The 19,912-nt window shown below is 40.5% G+C and overlaps 1 protein-coding gene and 1 long non-coding RNA gene across 17 annotated transcripts in view; one reads left to right on the top strand and one right to left on the bottom strand.

Annotated features, from left to right (window-relative positions):
* MYOT (myotilin) overlaps nt 1-19,912 on the bottom strand; it is a 54,488-nt gene that overhangs the window by 29,973 nt on the left and 4,603 nt on the right. For 7 of the 14 annotated variants that reach the window (XM_081893461.1, XM_081893459.1, XM_081893458.1 and 4 more), the window contains 3 exons: nt 2,790-2,862; nt 2,552-2,681; nt 47-109 (listed from right to left, as the gene is read on the bottom strand). In XM_081893461.1, coding sequence (XP_081749587.1) covers nt 47-109; nt 2,552-2,681; nt 2,790-2,862 — 266 coding nt within the window. Of the gene's footprint in view, nt 1-46; nt 110-2,551; nt 2,682-2,789; nt 2,863-13,428; nt 13,533-13,693; nt 13,926-19,912 lie in introns of those variants that run through there. The other 7 variants (XM_081893460.1, XM_081893462.1, XM_081893465.1 and 4 more) reach the window with 7 other exon arrangements.
* Nucleotides 6,296-19,909, top strand: LOC309360163. 3 transcript variants are annotated; one of them, XR_014163940.1, is made up of 4 exons: nt 6,296-8,810; nt 11,139-11,234; nt 11,982-12,834; nt 19,630-19,909. It is a non-coding gene; the product is annotated as an uncharacterized lncRNA (long non-coding RNA). The 3 variants fall into 3 exon arrangements; XR_014163941.1 differs by lacking the exon at nt 19,630-19,909 and having other exon boundaries at nt 11,982-13,099; XR_014163942.1 differs by lacking the exons at nt 11,982-12,834; nt 19,630-19,909 and adding an exon at nt 11,509-11,565 and having other exon boundaries at nt 11,139-11,339.

The raw sequence follows: 19,912 nt of genomic DNA, 5'->3' as shown, positions 1-19,912 counted from the left end.
AGCACCTTTGGCTTCAAGCTGCTGCTGTCTAGATTATGCTACTTACCTTTATAAATACAGGGGCAGCTTCATGTGTGGATCCAGTCTGGTTTTTTGATGGGTTTTGCATCTGTATGTTAAAAAAAAGGAGAGATATTGCTGTCACCGTATTTAATATCTAGAGAAGCTGCATATCGTTCATTACTGACAAAAGGAAAAAATAACTTCTAAGAACTTTATCTGGAGTTTGCACACTAGGTTATCTATGGTACAGTTCTCTTCTGATAATCCTAATTTATGCTCTCCATACCAAAAAATAAAAAATATAAAAAATCCCTTATTAGAAAAAAGCAAAAAGGAAGTTGTATGGAAGAAAATGAACGAGTTATGATTTTAAGGCAGTGATGCCTTGGCCCTCCAGCTGTTTTAGGACTACAACTCCCATCATCCGTAGCTAACAGAACCAGTGGTCAGGGATGATGGGAATTGTAGTCCCAAAACAGCTGGAGGAGTAAGTTTGGCCATCACTGTTTTAAGGCATCTCCACTTGAAGTTTTAGATGTGTGTCCTAGATATGTCAATGTAATGCTATTAATTCCAACAAGTCACATGGCTCATCTGCTTGTCGCATCATAAGAGGTCAGCAGCCTGGGATTCTCACAGGGTCATGGTAATGGGGAGTTGTGGCAGCATACAACCCTGCATGGCATGGGGTTCTTCTCCCTCCCCTACCTGTGCTGTTCCCAGGTTTAGGACTTGACCTAATGTAGACTCAAAACATACAGTGCAGCCCCTGGGGATAGCAAAATCTCTTCCAAAAGTCTTGCATTAGCCAGTTGTATAGAATGACCATTCTACAAAGCGGTTGTAACAATATTTATAGAACATAGAACGTAGATAGATATTTGATGGGCATAGAACTAGAGTACTGAAATTTATGAAATCGACACCTGGCTTTGGGCAAGTCACACTTTTGCATTTGTAAAAGTGTAAGGAAAGGCTAACAATTTACACAACCACTGAGGAAACAGATGTTGCTACAGTGCACTTTGTGCATTAAATATGCTATGCAAATAATATTTGCAAGTTACTGCTTGATCTGTAGCATACCTCTCTTCCATTTTTTTATGTTATAATCCTCCAAACCACCTATGCTATAATCTTCAAGCCAGTTAATGGGTGCTAATCTGGAGAAAATACTTCGAATGTTGTAGACCTGGCACCAGTTGATATGCTATTATTGCACTCATCTGGAGGCGACTTTAGACTGCAGCATTTTGTTCACAATGTGAAACATAGGTATTTAATGGCTTAACACCTGCACCTTACATTTTTTAAAAAAATGCCACTGCAAAATATTGTTTGGCCACCTGCCATCACTTATTGAAATCAACTAACTTGCACTGTGAACTGCTGAACAGGAATAGTTAATTATGTGGTAACCATCATATTATGACTGTTAACATGTAAACCAGACCTAGTCCTTGGTACTTAAGTGTCCACAGCTTCTAGATATGCTTCCTTGACTTGGTACCCTCCAAATGTTTTGGACTACAACTACCATCAATCCCAGCCAGTAAAACATCTGCTGGACACCAGTTGGGGAGATCTGCCTTTTTCCTTTGGAAAGTATTCCAGCTGCAATATAGAAATGTGGGATTCTGGAATAAGCAGGAACTCTTGCCTTTGACAGATGAAGAACCAAATCATCAGAATACTTTACATTTTTACAACTGATTTCTTCCTATCAACTATTGAAATAAGGAAGGAAACATTGGCAAATTATGCTGATTGCTGTAGATTTGGACGCATGGATGCGCCTGTGTCAATAAATATATTTTGTTTAGCTTTTTGCTAAATGAGTTTATTCAATGGTCATTAATGGCTAGAAGAACCTTCAGTTGCTTTTGATGGCTGGTGGATACTAACTTGCGAACAACACAGACATGGATGGGAGTTGGAAAGAACAAGCTTCAAACTGTAGGCATGCTATGTTTGTTTTTGGGAGACTCCATGCTCCTTTCAGGATTTGTGGTACCTGCGTGCTTGTCTGCATTCACAACTTGTACATTTGTAAAGAGATATTTATGTCTCTAAAACTTCTTTACAAGGAAGCCAATTCCCTAGGGGCTGCCTGAAACTGCCTACTAGTCAATATAGTGTACAAAAAATTCTACCACTGATAATATATTTGCTTTTTTACTTTAGCAGAATCTTATAAAAAGAAACCTATGTAATCTCTCCCCACACTTTCCCCCCAACAACTTGAAAGGCATTTAAATCCCTGGATGTTTTGAATTCTCCATCTCTATACTAAGTAGCTGCTTTGATCCAACTGTCCTTTCTTAAATGTCTTTGGAAGAATATGACAAATGGCTAAGCTCCAGGGTAGCCACATGACTGCTTCTAATCCTCCCATTGATAGATGCCAAAAAAAAACACCAACCCCAGCCAGACATGTTTTAAATGGGGGGGGGGGGGAATAAACCAATGCAGACAAACTGGAATTTCAATGCAGGATTCAACGTTTTGCCAAAATTAATGCAAAGGGAACAGGAAGTGTTTAACCTACTCTTTGAGGGTCAGTGGATAACGGCTGAATTAAAGTGGAATAACTGCGACATGCTTTGCTGCTGCTGCTAAACTCTCCACTGGCTGGTGATCCAATGGTCAGTGACAGGCTGGAAGTTTTCCGCTCAGTCCTAAGTATTGAGGGCAGGGGAGAAACAATAATAAGCACAGCTTACTGGGAGACGGACATACGTTTTTATTGGGTGATTATGCATACAATGGAGAACTTCTTCACTTACTGTGACATTCCTCTGGCCCAGCCAGTATGCTGACATTCACAGAGAAGAGCTTGGTCAGGATTTCCTTGTAAACCTAGAGGAAACAACATCAATCAGGCTTGTATGTTAAACATAATTCATTTTATCTTCCCTCGCCCTGAGGGGAACCAATGAGCAAGTTTAATAGATTGGGATGGTGAAAACTGAATGTCAGGCAGACAGCATGCCATGGAAAGGACGGCACTATTACAATTCTAGCAGTATCACCACTGGATGAAAACATAAGTGAAAATACAATGCTGCAGCCCCTTCAACTTTTTGAAAGGTCCTCTAGAGCAGTGTTTCCCAACTTTGGGTCTCCAGCTGTTTTTGGACTACAACTCCCATCATTCTTAACTAGCTGGACCAGTGGTCAGGGATTATGGGAGTTGTAGTCCAAAAACAGCTGGAGACCCAAGGTTGGAAAACACTGCTCTAGAGATTAAGCTTTTTTAAGCATATGTTATTCTTAGAAGCGCAGGCAACCTCCAAGAATTCTGGACCAAAGCAGATATCTAGACTTAACCATGGCTAGTAATATTTGTGCAGCTGGCAGGAAACATTTGGCCCCCATCCCTGCCAAAGTGTCTTGCAGGGACAGGAAAAGCTGCCCCTGATTGTACTGCAAATCCTGCAGCAAACATGCATTGTAGGAAGAGCTCTAAATTTAGGCCTGGCAGCTCTCGATCCAGTTCTCTGCCTGTGGTCATATCCACACCAAACATTTAAAGCGCTCTTATACCACTTGAAACAGTCATAGCTTCCCCCAAAGAATCCCAATAACTAAAGTTTGTTAAGGGCACTCGAGACACTGCAGCTCTGTAAGGGGCTTCAAAGCAATTGTTTTAAATGTGTGAGTTTTTAAATTTGATTTTAAATTCTACTGTTTTAACAGGTTGCTGTTTGCTGCTGCGGGCTCCTTTGGGAAGAAGGGTGGGATACAAATATAATATATAAATAAAGCAATAAGCAACTCTCAGCACCCTTAAACTACAGTTCCCAAGAGTCTTTGTGGGGAAGCCACAACTGTTAAGTGCAGTGGCGTAGCGTGGGTTGTCAGCACCTGGGGCAAGGCAAGTAATTTGCGCCCCCCAAACCCGTGGATTTGCGCCCCCTAACCCTAACCCCCAGATGTTGCGCCCGGTGTGGCCAGGCCCCCCTGCACCCCCCACGCTACACCACTGGTTAAGTGTGCTTTAAATGTTTTGGTGTAGAAGTGACCTCACTTTCTCCTGCTCCGTGTAGTTGTTAGCTCTTTAAATACTGTAGATAAGTTCAATGTGGCACAGTATTGCCGGGAGTTTGCACTACTCCCTGATTGCAGTGATGGCACTCTTGGCCACGTAAAGATTTGTCATTACAGATATCACTGGGTGTATGTGTAGGTATTATTATTATTATTATTCCCAACCCACCTGCCTGGGTTGCCCCAGGACCTGGTAGACCAAAGCTTGAATACTCCACTCAGCCATCAAGCTCACTGGGTGACACTGGGCCAGTCACTACCTCTCAGTCTAACCTACCTCACAGGGTTGTTGTGGAGAGTAAATGAAGAGGGACAGAACTGTGTACACCACCTTGAGCTCTTTAGAAGAAAGGTGGGATATAAAAATAACAAACAAATAACTAGAAATTATAAGTATTACAGTAATCAATTCTTTATAAAAATAATAATACCTAAACTACTAGGTATGGAACAGAAATGAAATGAATAGTCTCAGTATCTTTAAGAAAGTACAGTAAATAATTTCGAAAGTAGAAACTGCCCTATCTGAGCAAAACTAAAGAAAGGAAGACGTTAAAAGTAAAAACTGGAGATTAACAATAACAATAGGAAGATAACCAAAGTAATCAAGAAAGAAATGCAAGAGAGAAAAGATGGGTTTAATAATGATAATAATAAAGAAACATGCTACATAGGAAGGCATGTCAGGATTACATTATTACCATGTAATATGGGATATTACACGATAATGTTTAAATGGAAATGTTTATAGCTCAATTTTCAAAGTCTACTTTGGGGCTACTTTTTCCTAAGATGTTTTTAGTCATTTCTTTGAACTTCTCAAATAGCATTTACTACTTCAGGAAGTGGATTTTACCTCCTGGAAATAAGGGTCCCTAGCACGGCAGCCTGAATAAAAGAAAATGGTGGTGAATATCTTAAAATGACAATACTGTAACCTTAGAAATTACAAGACCCATTGAAACCAGAAATGAAGAGCTGGGTCTTGACTTTATTTTAGAATGTTACAACATTCCAAAGACATGCTTTCTTCTTTCACTCTTTTGCTGTGTGCAAATTCCAGTAAAATGCTCCACAGTGAAATCCTTGGATAGAGGGCAGTTTATGAATAATTTAATAAAATATCAAAATTGGGTGTTGTTTCCAGTGTTGGTCCTATTTAGAACAGACCCAGTGAAATAGATAGACAGATCTAACTTAGGGACATTAATTTCATTGGGTCTGCTCTGAGTAGGACTTACAGTGGTACCTCAGTTTAAGAACAGCCCTATTTACGAGCTATTCAGTTTACGAACTCCGCAAAACTGGAAGTAGTGTCCCGGTTTGTGAACTTTACCTTGGTCTAAGAATGGAATCTGAATGGTGGAAGGGCACCGGCGGCGGGAGACCTCATTAGGGAAAGTGCACCTCGGTTTAAGAACGGTTTCTGTTTAAGGACTTCCGGAACATATTACCGTAAGTTCGTAAACCAAGGTACCACTGTACTTGGATACATCACTTGGTGTAAAAGCTCTTCAGGCTCTCTACAGTTCAGATCTATTCTAGTTTAAGAAGAATCTGAGCTGTGGGAACACTCTCAGATAACTCAAATGAGAGATCTCAATGAACCAATTTCCTTGCCACCCTAAAGAACTCAATTCCACAGACACTTTAGCACACTTGTAATATAACTAACCTTGTGCTGGGCATTTCAGTTTCCATTGGGTACTGTACACATATGGGAACAAAGTTATAACAGGGTGTAGCTTACCAGCAAACTTTGGTGGTTAATTTTAACAATCAGATTTGTCAAAAATGTGATGATGCAAGGTTGAATCACCCTGCTACCAATTGACCCAAGAAGCTAAGATCACATTTGAATAATTTCACATTATTCAAGAACAGCTTAATCAATGTAACATTACGACATATTCATAACTGGTAAGGAGAAACAAAACTGGTGCTTCACTCCACATATCTGTACATCAAGAGTTTCTAATTTGCTTTGGCAAAAACCTCTGCATTGTCCTGACTGTGTCCTTGGAAGAAGAAATAGCATAGACTGTACCTAAGGGAGTCATTTTAGCAACCTCAGTGTTCCACGTAAATGGCAACCTTTACTTGGTGTAATTTTAGATCTTAGTGAAGATGACGGAATTAGACTCAGCCAGATGAAGAGAGGAGGACCTTTGCAACCCAACACCAAGATTATAATAAGGTACATACCAATCATGCTGTTGACACAAACAATAATGACGACTACCTGAATAGCTGAGATGTTTGCACAATTATGCTGTCTCCAGGACAGGGACAGATGTAATACAGAGAGGGTTAGGAAAATATTATGAAGGGTTCATGAAGCACTTTGCCAGAGATCTGAAAAGTAGACAGCCTATTAAATCTGTTGTAGCAACTAACATTTCTTCTGGTAGATTTTGAAATAAACTCTATTGGGTGAAGGGTGGGGGTGGGAAAAGGAATATCTGAAACCCCCTGGTAAAGAGGTAAGACAGGATTCATTCTAATGCATGGGTGTGTCTTGTGCTGTTAAATAAACATGGTCCATCTGTAAAGTCTTCCACTAACTATGGATATGATTAATTATGCAAACCACATTCAAAAATCTCGTTGAATTGCTATTTTAACAGGATTGTCTGCATGCTTAACATCTATGGTGTACAGTGCTTTAAAATTCTATTTGGGTTCTTGCATTTTGTTGTATGCACATTACCTTTACATCCCTTTCCAGGTTTGAATGGACACAGGAGTTGAATGAATAAGGATGCTTTTGGAGAAGCAATATGATAGAAGTGCTGCCTGTGGTTCAATTTTAGATGCCTCAAGGCTGAGTTAGGGAATTACAAGTAGTTCAACAGTAACATGGCTATTCCTTAATTCACCCAAAGAGACAAGTCACTTTTCTAAAATCTCCTTGTTTAATTACCAACAGTGAGAGAATCTACAAGGAATTTTGATTTTTAATACTTCACATATTAGTTGGAAAGATTAGTGACACACGTTTAGAAACAAAGGGATATTTAAAAAGACCCACTTTCAAAAGATCCATGGGCTATTTAGTAACATAAATGTTACTATCTCATGAATTTGATATATCATGAGTGTAAAACTGGGAAGGAACAAAGGCATTCATTAACAGATGGGTGGTTCACCTAAAACTAATAAAATCAAATGGGAGTTTTGCTATAGAATTTTACACATGAACTTAGTCCTCTGATAGTATGTCTTTCACTCTGCATGTTTGTTTAAATCGCAAAATGCAAGGTAGTTGCCTCCAGTGCATTGAGAAAACACAAAATTGAAGTCTGGCTGGTGTTGCCATACTATTTTTCATATTTTACGTAGTGGTGGTATATTAGTTCCGGTCACTGATGATGCAGAATAAATATGAACTAAAAGCTGCATTTTTAAACTGAATAATCTATTTTAATTATACATTTTACTGTCATTTTATTTGTGGTTGGCCTTACTATACTGAGTTTGGATTCCAACAAGGCTGCTAAGGTAAGAGAGTTTTGTCTTTCCCCAATCAAATGTAGCCCTGAAGAAGTTCTGAATCAGCAGTAGAGGTCAGCTAAGAGGCATCACAATATCCTGTGGCAATCAATTCTGTAAGAGGATTTTCTTACAGAATTTGCTCATCTGGTATTTTTTTTTACAGATGAACAGGAATATATAGAGCAAGGAAGTAAAAGCTTAATGTGATCATCTGAGCCAACGTGACAGGTGACAAGAAGGAAGAGAATTAACTTTCTCAAATGAATTTCTAAAACGTGCTAAATGCTAGTCACAAAAGACTCCTGTATACAGCACAGAGATGTAGAAAGCCCAGCAAGCATTTAATGCATGAGGTTTGTAGGTCCCAACTTTTACAAAGCCTTTTATAAATGTATTTGGTAGCATTTAAGAACAGATCCAGCTTTTTAAAAAGGCTCCTGAATATTTTGCCTTTGAAGAAGACATAGCATACAATAGAGATGCCTGCTAAAAGCATGTCATTACTTGTACTGCTAATCCCATGAGAAGGCTCGTGATATTTGAGAGCTAAGCACTGGCAATTTTGATAGATCAGTCAGTAGAGCATGAGATTTTTGACCTCAGGGTCATGGGTTTGAGCCCGACATTGGGCAAAAGATTCCTGCATTGCAGGGGCTGGACTAGATGACCCTAGTGGCCCTTTCCAACACTATGTTTATAGGTAGGAAAACTACACATCATAGACTTAGAGTGCTATAAGTCAAAATCTGTCACTAGAAACACCGCAGAATGTTTGTTCCCATTCAGAGGAAATTAACCACTGTTGGAAGACATCCAGTGACAAGGGGGGGGGGGCGGAAAAATAACCATATACCAAAATGGAATTAATACAAAAACAATAGTATGTAACTCAGGGAGGATAGTTCTTCTCTCCGCCCTCAGATCTTAGTTGTTTAGTAAAGAATTACCATATGTTTCCTAAGAACCTATTCTTGCAGAGCCTCCTAGTGGCAAAGATTTACCTTTTGGCAGATCTGTTAAAGCCATTCAACAATAGCAAAAATCCAAGGGAATTTTTTCATGGTGGCCCTTTACTGTTTCCTGGATCATCATCATTTGCCTGCTGGTAGTGTCAGACATGATGTTGCCAGTCATATTTCCACCAGTACTAGCACCTGTGAAGAACTTTATGTGAAAAGTGCCTGTAGCTGCTTTCTCTTCTCCAGATTCTTGAATTGTATTCTGATGCATCCAGAGGCCCAGTAAGAAGTTGGAGCTCAGAGGTAGGTACATGACTGTACTAACTCAAAACTAACTTGGTTGGGCTCTCCATATTTTTTTTTTAAAAAGGGGTGCAAGATAAAATCTCTCTTGGATTTGAGATTTTTAAACGTGGAGAGGATTAAGGGAACAAAATGGAAAATAGATGGCCTTACTTGGCACCCAGGAGAAAGGCAAGTAGACTTTCAGTATGTTTTCAGTTCAGCTAGTTGTACGTTAACACAACAATCCAGATTAGGAAAATAGGGGCAAATTTGTAAGGTATCTTCCTCATCACTGCATATTCTCAGCTAGATCTCACATACCTGGAATTAAGGACTGGAGATAACTGACCCCAGAGGGTGTGATAGATACTTATCTGTGCCTTTCCATGGCTTCTATGGTTTTCAGGACATCTTTTTCTTCCTTTTTTAGTCAATTAACCACTAATGCAAGGCAATAATAGACTCTTGGATCCATGGGGCTTTTTTTGTTTGTTCTGAGACTATGGAGTTCTTCATTTGATCTCTACTCCCCCAGCTATTTTTATTTGCTCATCTGTCAGCAACCCCTTTGAAAGTAACTGCTCCATGCTTGTTCCCTGAGCAGCTTCTCTAAAAATTAATGAAAGTCGGTGGGTTCCCCAAGGATGCAAGAAAAACCCTGGAACATGTTCTTTTGTGTGTGACTATGTAGGGGGTATATGCCCACATTAAGTTATGACAGGGAGAAGAGAATGCCAAGAAATTTGTGCTAACAGGTCAGAGGGGTATTTAAAAGTCAACATCCAGTCAGAACAGCTCAGTTGCAAGCCAAATAGAGGATGATAGAAAAATTAACTTTTTATTTAGTACAATTTGACTTGTGCTTGCTTCATGTTTGCATCCTTGAAGCTAAAATAAAGATATTTGGTTAGGAACAGTCCATTCTCTGTGTGCAATTTCTTTTCTAAAGCCACTGATTCCTTAATTGTGCTGGCTTTTTGTTTTTAATACCTGCATTTTGTTCTTTCTTACTGCCATAAAGTATTTCCAAGTTCTGTGCTCTTTATAAACATTTCAGAAATTCCACACAAACTGGCCATATTCAAAATGTCATCAGAAACAGGCTTTGCTTGGTCTCTCAGAGAATCATCATCTTCTTCTTCTTCTTCTTCTTCTTCTTCTTCTTCTTCTTGTCTCTCAGAGAATCTTTTAAGTGTTGAGGAAACTTTCACAGGGCTAAGCAACTGCTCAGAAGTACTTTGAAATCTGAAATAAATAGTTTTGGGGGAAACCCTTATTTGCTACTTTAAGAACCCATCGCCAAGTGCTAGGTCTAAATTCACCTTAGAAGTGTGTGTGTGTGGGGGGAGAATCCCACTCCCTATTCAAACAGCACACCCTGGGTGCGCCCATCCATATAAAGGCCAACATGTAACTCAAGGAGACATTGCTAAGATTGTGGACATTGGTTATGAGCATGATTCAGTACTTTTGCTATCCTGGGATGAGGTAGTCTTTTGCTGTCCCACAAGCAGCCCTGAATTACTATTTGACACAAACATTGTGGCTCCTGCTGTTCTACAATTCTATAGTCTGAAATGACACAACACTGTGTGAATGCAGTTAATGTGCATGCTTTTAAAAAAGTTTGATTAGCAGCTGGCCTGAGGCAGGAGGTGGGAGGAGAGAGAACAGAAATGGGACTGGGTGAGGAGGGAGAATTCAACCATTCTCCTTCCATGGTCCTGATGACAGCTATTTGCATCAGAAGGCAAGCTTCCATGGGCACCAAATCATATATACTAATAGCAAAACTCATTCTCCAAGCATCAGACCTGGTATAACCATGCTCAAGAGGGAGGTATCAGCAGGCCTAAGGAAAACAAAGTTTTTGCAGAAGTACTTAAAAACCCAAGGGGGTGGGGGTGCGAATCCCAGAAGAGGAGGAGTTTGGATTTGATATCCCGCCTTTCACTCCCCTTCAGGAGTCTCAAAGCGGCTAACAATCTCCTTTCCCTTCCTCCCCCACAACAAACACTCTGTGAGGTGAGTGAGGCTGAGAGACTTCAAAGAAGTGTGATTGGCCCAAGGTCACCCAGCAGCTGCATGTGGAGGAGCGAGACGCGAACGCGGTTCCCCAAATTACGTGACTACCGCTCTTAAACACTACACCACGCTGGCTCCCAGAACAGCCCAAAGAAAACTGTATGCATTAGGAGGCCATAATGAATGTCTGCTGGGCAGTGGTGTTGGGGAAATGCAGTACAGTACTCTGGAAAAGCATGTGGCTTGCTGACATCTTGAACAGGAGTGCTGTTCAATGGAACGTTTTAGTGCAGGTCCCACCTGAATGTTCTAGTTCTACAGATCCGGCAGCTGCTACTCCTAGCACTTGTGGATAACCCTGTCAAGTAACAAACTTTGTCAATTTGTGCAAGAGGAAATATTCTCAGCAGGACTCAGGTACATTCTTGGGGGTGTCGCTCAGTGGTGGAAGACATGATTTGCATGCAAGAATTCCCAGGTTTGGCCCCTACCTTCACTAGGAAGGACTGGGAAAAACTCCCTGTCTGAAACGCTGGAGAGCTGCTGCTAGTCAGTGTGGGCATACAGAGCTAGATGGGCCAATGGTCTAATTTGGAATACCGGCATCTTCCTATGATCCAACCTGAGCCACAAATCAAAACATTTTTGTTCCAACAACAAAATTGTTTTTGGTGAGGGACTGAAGGTCTAGTAATCTTATCACCTGACCTAGTAGCTGCTGCTCTGAGCCATTTGTTCTCCAGTACAACCCACTGGTAAGCTCTACCTCCCTACTTGGTAATCACCAATTCCTGTCATATACAATTTGGTAAACCAATTCATACAATGGCTGTACAAATCAAACTTCAGCCCTTATATTGCAAAAGCTTCAGCTACATTCCCTCCCCCCCCCCCGTTAGATTAGCTCACCAAGAGCAAGGATTTACAAGAGTTACAACACAAGCCATGTAGGGCTTTCTAATGGAATGTCAGCTTTAACTGCACCCGGAAGCAGGTAGGAAGCCAGAGTCTCTTCTTTTTGCAGAAATTGAGTAATATGGATATGGTCCTAACAGCAAACACTTGCTAAACTGGAGCAAGCCGCACCTGCTGTGGCTTCTAAGAAGTCTTCAAGAGTGGCACTGCACACAACACATTGCAGTAATACTATCCACCTTTTCACAGATCTGTGAAAATGGCTGAATGTGAAGCAAACACTTGTAATCATTCTACAAAGTGCAACAGGGAGCACTTTCGGCCACTGATGCATACAGAGAGATGTTTTTCAGCATCTTGTAACAGACTATTTTTTAAGGTTGTAATCGCAGAGTCCTTTGTTAATACAGTGCTCCTATTGCAGATTGTATGAGAGCACAGGTCATTGTTTCCTACCTTAGCTGACTGGCTTGGAAGGGCTAGCACACTTTTGAACAGGAAATTGTCTACAAATAATGTTTTGCTGTGCATTTGGTGAAATTCACTGCCATAATGTGCTCTCATGACAAATGGTTTATCTCACTTGTCATTAAATAAGTCCAAAACCTAATTTCTCAGACACTTAGACAACTTATTCAGCTGTCCTCAAATGTGAAAACATTGCAACTTGAGAAAACAAGGATTTATAACAGGTCAACTTAAAGCCACTAAAATGGAAGAATAATGCCAAACCCATGCACTTTCAAGCAGAGACAATCTAATAATTCAAAGAGAATATAAAATACACCAAACACTGCAAATTTAGAGGATGCAGTGTTGAATTTAGATGTATTCTTCACAAGCACATATTTCAAAAAAAGCTAATAAAATCGGAATTGATCAATCATCCCATGGGGCTCAAAGAATGAAGGATAGGCACCAGTAAGAACCATAATAAACAGATTGGAGTATATAATGGACAGTGTGCTGCAGCATATGGAGGGCTACATTGAACCGATGTTTACCCCGTGGATGCAAGTTTTCTGTGGGCATCATCACTCAGCTAAGAGGTTGAAATATTCAGAATCAAAGATAAACAAATGGCTGCCCAATTGAAATGAAGGTGAGTGTGATCTATGTATTTGTTCTTCATACTGATTCCTGAAAGTAAAAGTCCAGAACCGATATGGCATTTGCAAGAGAACAACAATGAATCATGACTATCCTGTTGTTGTATAGATTGGGCTTGTACATCAGCTGCTGTCTTCCTCCCACTACCTTCCCCCAAAAAAACAACAACAACAACACACCTCTGAATTTTTATACACTGTCTTTCTGGCCACTAAATCCACAGTAAAATATACTATCTTTTATAAAAGCAAATTGCATGTTTACACTTTGCCTTTTACAGAGTGCTGCTTCTTTGCAAGTTCTTTCCTAGAGGAGTGCAACAGTGCCTCAAAATATACCACAAACATAATTAGGTGTTTTGATAGCAAGTGGATGCGGATTTTTTGGATTAACGGAATAGCAGAGGTCTGTGTTCCTGCCAGACAATCTATCCATTAGCGCTAGGAAGCCCAGGCCATGGATCCGGCCTGTCTGAGGGATGTATAGCAGAATCCACTCTTGGAAACCTGATCTGATTAACTTCTAATTTTAACTATGCGTGTAGCATTTAATATAGAAGCAGCTGATGGTGCATAAATCTACTGGCCTGTCAAGCAGCTGAAGTGCAGGGCTAAAGCAGAGGTCTTTCTTCCAGCTGAAAGCAAAAGCCTGGAAGCTGTGCTTTGGTTTTTTAACGTGCTGCCATTGCACCTGAAAAACAAACAAAGAGCAACGCAACCTCCTTATTACAAAACACAAAAGGTGTATAACACCCCAAAGCACTGTCAGGGCTTAGCATTGTAATCACAAAGTTGTGATCAGATGTTTGTTTTTTTTGCCCAATGGTTAAATGACATGCTGTTTTTACATACCTGTTTGTGTTTGTATAAGCAGAAAAACAAATACAAAAAAATCTGGTCATACAATCTTCCAGAAAAGACTACTGTTCAAACCTGAGCGTCCCTGCTGAGACTCATCAATCTCCTTGGAAAATGTTGCATGCAAATCGCACCGCAAAAGTTTTCAAAGGGTGGCCTTCCATGAGCGGAGGCTAAGCCGTTGGTAGACCCTTGAGCTACTGGGTGTCACACTAATCACTTAGGGATAAATTGAGGAAGTGATCTCAGGGTATGCTCAGATTTCTGTCTTTTTGTCAGCTGACTCAAGATTACTAGGTAGAACAGCAGGGCCTGAACTGTCACTGCTAGAAAGTGATTGTTGAGCTAATTCATATACTAACCTCTGGGTAACAAGGTTTGTAAACAAATTGCATGACATCAGCATATGCATGTGTAACACCAGTAGCTAAGGAAATTTCAAGGCAGTCTCTATTTTAAGAGGAACAGAAATGACTTAAATGTAGATAAGTATGTCACACCATTCTGCATTTATTTGCTTCCTCCAGGAAATAGAGAAAGCATATTGAGTCATTTAATTGAGCCTGAATTCCTGCTTTAAAAAAAACTGTTTATCTGAACATGAAATTGAACATTGTTTTCACAGCACTACTGTGCACAACTACCAGTGACACCTCAATACATTAGCATTTAATATTAAACATATCTAATTCTTGGACAAGAATGTGTCTAGGAACCTATAATACAACAAGAAGACAGTTAAAGCTAAGTTTAGAATTGACTAGCACACAAAGCAAAAGTTGGAAACAGTTCAGAGAGCTTTACAGTGTTATCCTTAACTCAGAAGTTAAGTCCCTCCTTGGCTAAGTGTCTAGGATTGCAGCCTTAATTTATGTTATTCTTCCAGAGCACTAGCCCACCCAAGTAGAAAGCCTGGGAGTCAACACAAAATTTAAAGGTCAGTTCCATCCATTGCTTTTTTTCTCGAAAAATAGGTGCTGGTACCAACCATGAAATTGTTGAAGGAAGTGCCACACTTTTTAACAACAGTAAAAAGAGGTGCCAGTACTGTGTACACTTGAGTACCCCCCTTAAAAAAATAGCACTGGTTACATCAGCAATTTAAATACTGGTGTTAATATGGTTCCCTCAACTGAAGACCATGGCAGAAGAAGGGTAAGAAAGAATTCAACCTCTGGATGAGGCCTTTCCAGTGTCACGAGGCTTTTTGCAACCTGGAATACCTCTGCTGTCTGAAAATAAAGTTGTCTTTGTCACTGCCGATCACCAGTCACCCTAAGCAGAACTTCCTAGAGCCTAACTCACCCAAAGACTCAGTTCATGAGACAGCTTCCAAAAAAACCCCACATAACCCAACTACACACACATTTGTACAGTAAATGTACACATGGCAGGAAGCCTCACCCTGCTTCCTTTCCATGCCAGCTGACACGGTTTAACCAACCTATATGGGTGATGTGTTCATACACTACCAAAAATAGGGTGCTGCCCAAACCATGCAGAAATGTTTTTTTTTCCACAAAAGCCAGGCCACAGTGACAACTTATTCATTAGGTCTAAATCTTCAGAAATGGAGTCCTATTACAAAGTCCTGTTACAGACTGAAGGACCCCGATGATGCCGTTGTGCACGACCTCAAATGCATTCTGAGGAAATGAGATATGACTGTCGTTAAGCGGCAGCTGCTGATGACAAAAGTACTGGGAGGTGTGTGCAGTCACTTCATAGACTGCTAGATATGTACCTGCATTCAAAACATGCCTCAGTCAAAGTCTTGGGCTCAGAGGCTTTGGAAAAGCCATTGTTCCTCTGCCTTTGTTTTCTGACATATGTTCCATTACAGCAGCCTCTTCCTTAATAATGGAATTGTTGCAAGACAGCCATCAATCATAATCAAGAAGTCACACTTCTAACGAAGTGAGGTTGACTTATATACCAGCTGACTAGGAAGCAAGTCCCTGTAACTCAATGGAGCTTACTCTCATGGTCATTATGTATAGGATGACTCTGTAAGACTCACCATGTTCTCATTGTAAAACCAACAGTTATAATTATAGCTCTTTATAAGCATAAATACCTAAAAGAAATTATAGTGGTAGTAAATTTAATGTGTATATATACGTGTACACACACACACACACATATTATATTTGCTATTGCTATAATTTATATATGACAAAATATATAAACAAATATATAATTATAAACTTTCATGAAGCTGTATAACTAGAAACGCATTGCAAAGCCACTTTTTTAAAGCAAATAAAATAGCAACTACTTTGCACACTGAAGCATTTAAACTTACCAAAAAAATTTGTTTCTTCAATGCTTCTCCAAAAAAACCAACCCTCTAGGGCAGCTGGATTACTCCAAGATACACACATAAATATATACACTCAGGCTCAACACACCTGTAAGCTAAAGGCTCATCAAAGAATTAAAGTGAAAGCAAACCTACCAGATTAACCCTTACAATGCTGGAATTAAACTACAAATAAAAAAATATTCATCAGCAATCAGTATTAACATGTATGTATGTATGTATGTATGTATGTATAAATAAGATTTATAACCCACACTTCACCATGAGGTCGATCCCAGGGTAGATTACAACAAACAGAAAAAATGCAGTGATTTTTATTTGTTCTAAAACTGTAATTTAAAAACCCCATAAACCATTCCAAAATGGGACAGAGAGATATCACACTTATGTGATCTGCACGAGAGCAGAAGAATCAACATTTTCACTTGAACTAATCAGAGCAACAAATTGCAGTCTTAGTATCTTCTGTGCTTCTTTCCACAGCAATAAATGGCCCCTGAGTGTGCATTGAGCCTTTCAACTTCCACCAAAATAATAATAATAATAATAATAATAATAATAATAATAATAATAATAATAATCAGCTGATTTATATTGTAGATCGGGGTGGCTAACATTTCTCGGCTTGAGAGCCGCATTGATGGTCAGCCACCCCTCCAATGGCTGCATGCCAGCAGTTAGTGTGGCCAATGCATGTACATATGCATAGACATAAAAGCACACTCCATTTGCAGACCATATACACCTACGCTCACCATACATGCACATTCACCACATAAATAGTGCACGCGCACACAACAGACTTTCAGGCACAAAGCACTCTCTCCCTCTCTTTCACTGCTCTCTCTCACACACTCATACATACACTTTCTCACACAAATGCCCATGCTGATGCAGGCACATAAAACAAAACACACCATTGGCATTTCCACAGCCTCCCAACCAATCCAGCTCTGGTAGTTGATGGAAATAATGCCTTTTGCTTTACACAGGTAATTATGTGCAAACCCTAACTTTCCAGCGCCAGATTTAGGTATAGCTGTCAACTTTCAGATTTGAAAAAAAGGGATCAGCAGCCTCGAAAATAAGGGATCAGCAGCCTCACCTGTCCTGGGGACAGTCTATGGGATATCTAACAATCCGAGATAGCAGCGGGAAGCAGCGGGAAACGGCACTGGAATAAGAGAATTTCCCACAAAAAAAGGGAAGGTTGACAGCTATGGATTTAGGGTGGTACAAATGGCTCCCCCCCCCGGGCACTGAGCCAAGGGAGTGCAAAATACAGTGGTACCTCTGGTTATGAAATTAATTCGTTCTGGAGGTCCGTTCTTAACCTGAAACTGTTCTTAACCTGAGGTACCACTTTAGCTGATGGGGCCTCCCACTGCCGCCACACAATTTCTGTTCTCATCCTGAGGTAAAGTTCTTAACCTGAGGTACTACTTCCGGGTTAGTGGAGTCTGTAACCTGAGGTGTTTGTAACCTGAGGTACCACTGTAGTACAATTGAGTGCATGTGCAGAATGGAAGGTGAGAGGGGGACGGCTCTTTAACAAATAGTTCCAAAAGGATTTGCTGTGAAAATAATAAATGGGCGGGAGGGGGCACCAAATTTCATCCTCACTCTGGGCACCGTATTACCAAAGTCCACCCCTGCCGATACTTGACTGCGGTTGGGTGTAGACATTGCTTTTTAAAGAGCTTTATGTCCCATTTTAACATGGTGGTAATGTTCAGCTAGTGCTCAGATCAAAGATGTGTGCAGAGCAAAGCTTAGGTCCCAAGCACAGAACAGCTAAAATCTCCCAGAATTCTTTATCCCTGGTATTGACCTGCAGGACAGGAATGGTAAACATGTAACCCTCAATATATCGCTCGACTCCAATTCCAACCAGCCCCAACCAGCATGGCCAGTGGTCAGGAATCATGGGAGCTGTAGTCCAACAACATCTGGAGGGCCACAGGTTCTTCACGCCTGCTGTAGAGTATAATAATAATAATTAGAACTGAAGGGTTGGAAGGCACCACAAGGGTCACTTAGCTCAATGGTAAAGACAGTTAACACATTTGTGGACAGGTACGGAGTACCTTACCTGCATTTGTTTTTGTTAAACAGTTCATATTTCTATCCAGAGTTGGGATGCAATAAAAGTAAAAATAACTTGCTCTGAAAAAAGATGTGCAATATAATATCCCTGGGATAGCTCAGTCAGTAGAGCATGAGACTCTTAATCTCAGGATCATGGGTTCGAGCCTCATGTTGGGCAAAAAGATCCTGCATGGAGGGGTTGGACTAGATCACCCGCGTGGTCCCTTCCAACACTACAATTCGATGATGATGAGGGTGATGGTTTTTATTATTTATGCTACGTAATGCCAAAATAGGCTTCTAGTATTAAAAAAAACCTGTTACATTTTCGATAGATTCAGTAAAAAGTAAAAGTTATTGACACTACTTTCAGTGGTGTTAAGTAGAGTGCATAGAACCTCCTCTGAACATTACTGATGTTGTGGGTTTTACAGACCCACACATACTCCTCTACACTAAGGAATTCAGCATCACTCCTTGTCATCTTTGTCTAGAAAGACTGACGCAAAGGAATAAAGAAAAGTAGCTCTGAACTAGCGTAGATTGATACCCTTTTCCTTCTGCCCTTAGCAACTGCAGTCCAGCCCCTTTTAGACATAGAATCAATATATTCCAAGACAGATGGCATGGCTTCCATCCAGGCCCAAGTCACAGCATCTCTCTTTTTAAAAAGAAAGCATTTCCCCCACCATATCCCTTGCCAGCATTCTGAGAACAGTGTGAAAACTTCCCAGAGACTTTTCAAGCTTATAGCCACTCTCTCATCCTGCCAGGTTCCTGTGACACACATAATCTTTAATCCATATGTGGATACACTGTCCCTGTGCTCCCCCCCCAAAAAAAAATGTTTAGGGGCACATTCATTTTCCTACTCATAATTGAAATACTGTCCCTCAATGAGGCCAAACTTAGATTCACAAAATGTTTAGGGGTATGCGTCCCCCTGCGTCCCCCCAGAAAAAAGTACTGCACTGTCCCTACCAAACTGTACCCTCTCACTTTCGGGACTGGTTGTTTTCCTGTCTTGCATTCAGTGGGCTACCCTAATCTACGACACCCCGTCACTCCACTCATCTGCCCTATTCAAACACCACCAGTTTATGACTTCCTAAATTACCATGGCGAGCTAAATTACATGCTTCCCAGCCGGTGTTCAAATCATCAGTAACTTTACACCAACATTTGTCACTACTGGGTATGACTCGCATATGTCAAGTGTGAGCTGCAGCTGCTTGTTTGGGGGTGCCGTTGCCTCTTGAATAATTTCTTATGCCTGAAGAGCTTAGAAGAATGTGTGCTTCCCTTCGAAGACCCATCCTCTTTCCTGGGCAGTAATTGAAGTCAACAGGATTCACTCAGATCCTGTGGCAGGGTAGTCTGATACAAGGAATTTCAACTATTATTCACCTCTTGGCATCATAATTACACAGTGAACTTTTGACATGGGCTTGAATGCAAGGATGGCAAGGGGGTGGCGGGGGGGGGGACAACTATTCAAACAATTTCAAACTTTTCACAGGGTAAGAAAAAGAAGCAAAGCAGCTGGCCTAGAGTCTGGATACTTGAGGTTCTCCCCCTCCCCTCCTCTTCTTGATTGCCTTGGCTTCTCTTCACGAGAAGATTACCTATCAACAACATCTTTTGGAAATATAACCCATTTAAAGAATGTTAACCAACTGCAAGGGGTTGATAAATATTAAATGTTAAAATATTAAAAATGTATAATGTATAAAAATGTATATCTTCCTTCTGGAGGGTTTCTGTGTGTATTGCCACTGGGCAGGGGGATTGCATGGATACAT

The sequence above is a fragment of the Podarcis melisellensis genome (assembly GCF_964234715.1).
Source record: "Podarcis melisellensis genome assembly, chromosome: 2".
In the NCBI taxonomy this organism is placed as follows: domain Eukaryota; kingdom Metazoa; phylum Chordata; class Lepidosauria; order Squamata; family Lacertidae; genus Podarcis; species Podarcis melisellensis.
This window is presented reverse-complemented; position numbering and strand designations above follow the sequence as displayed.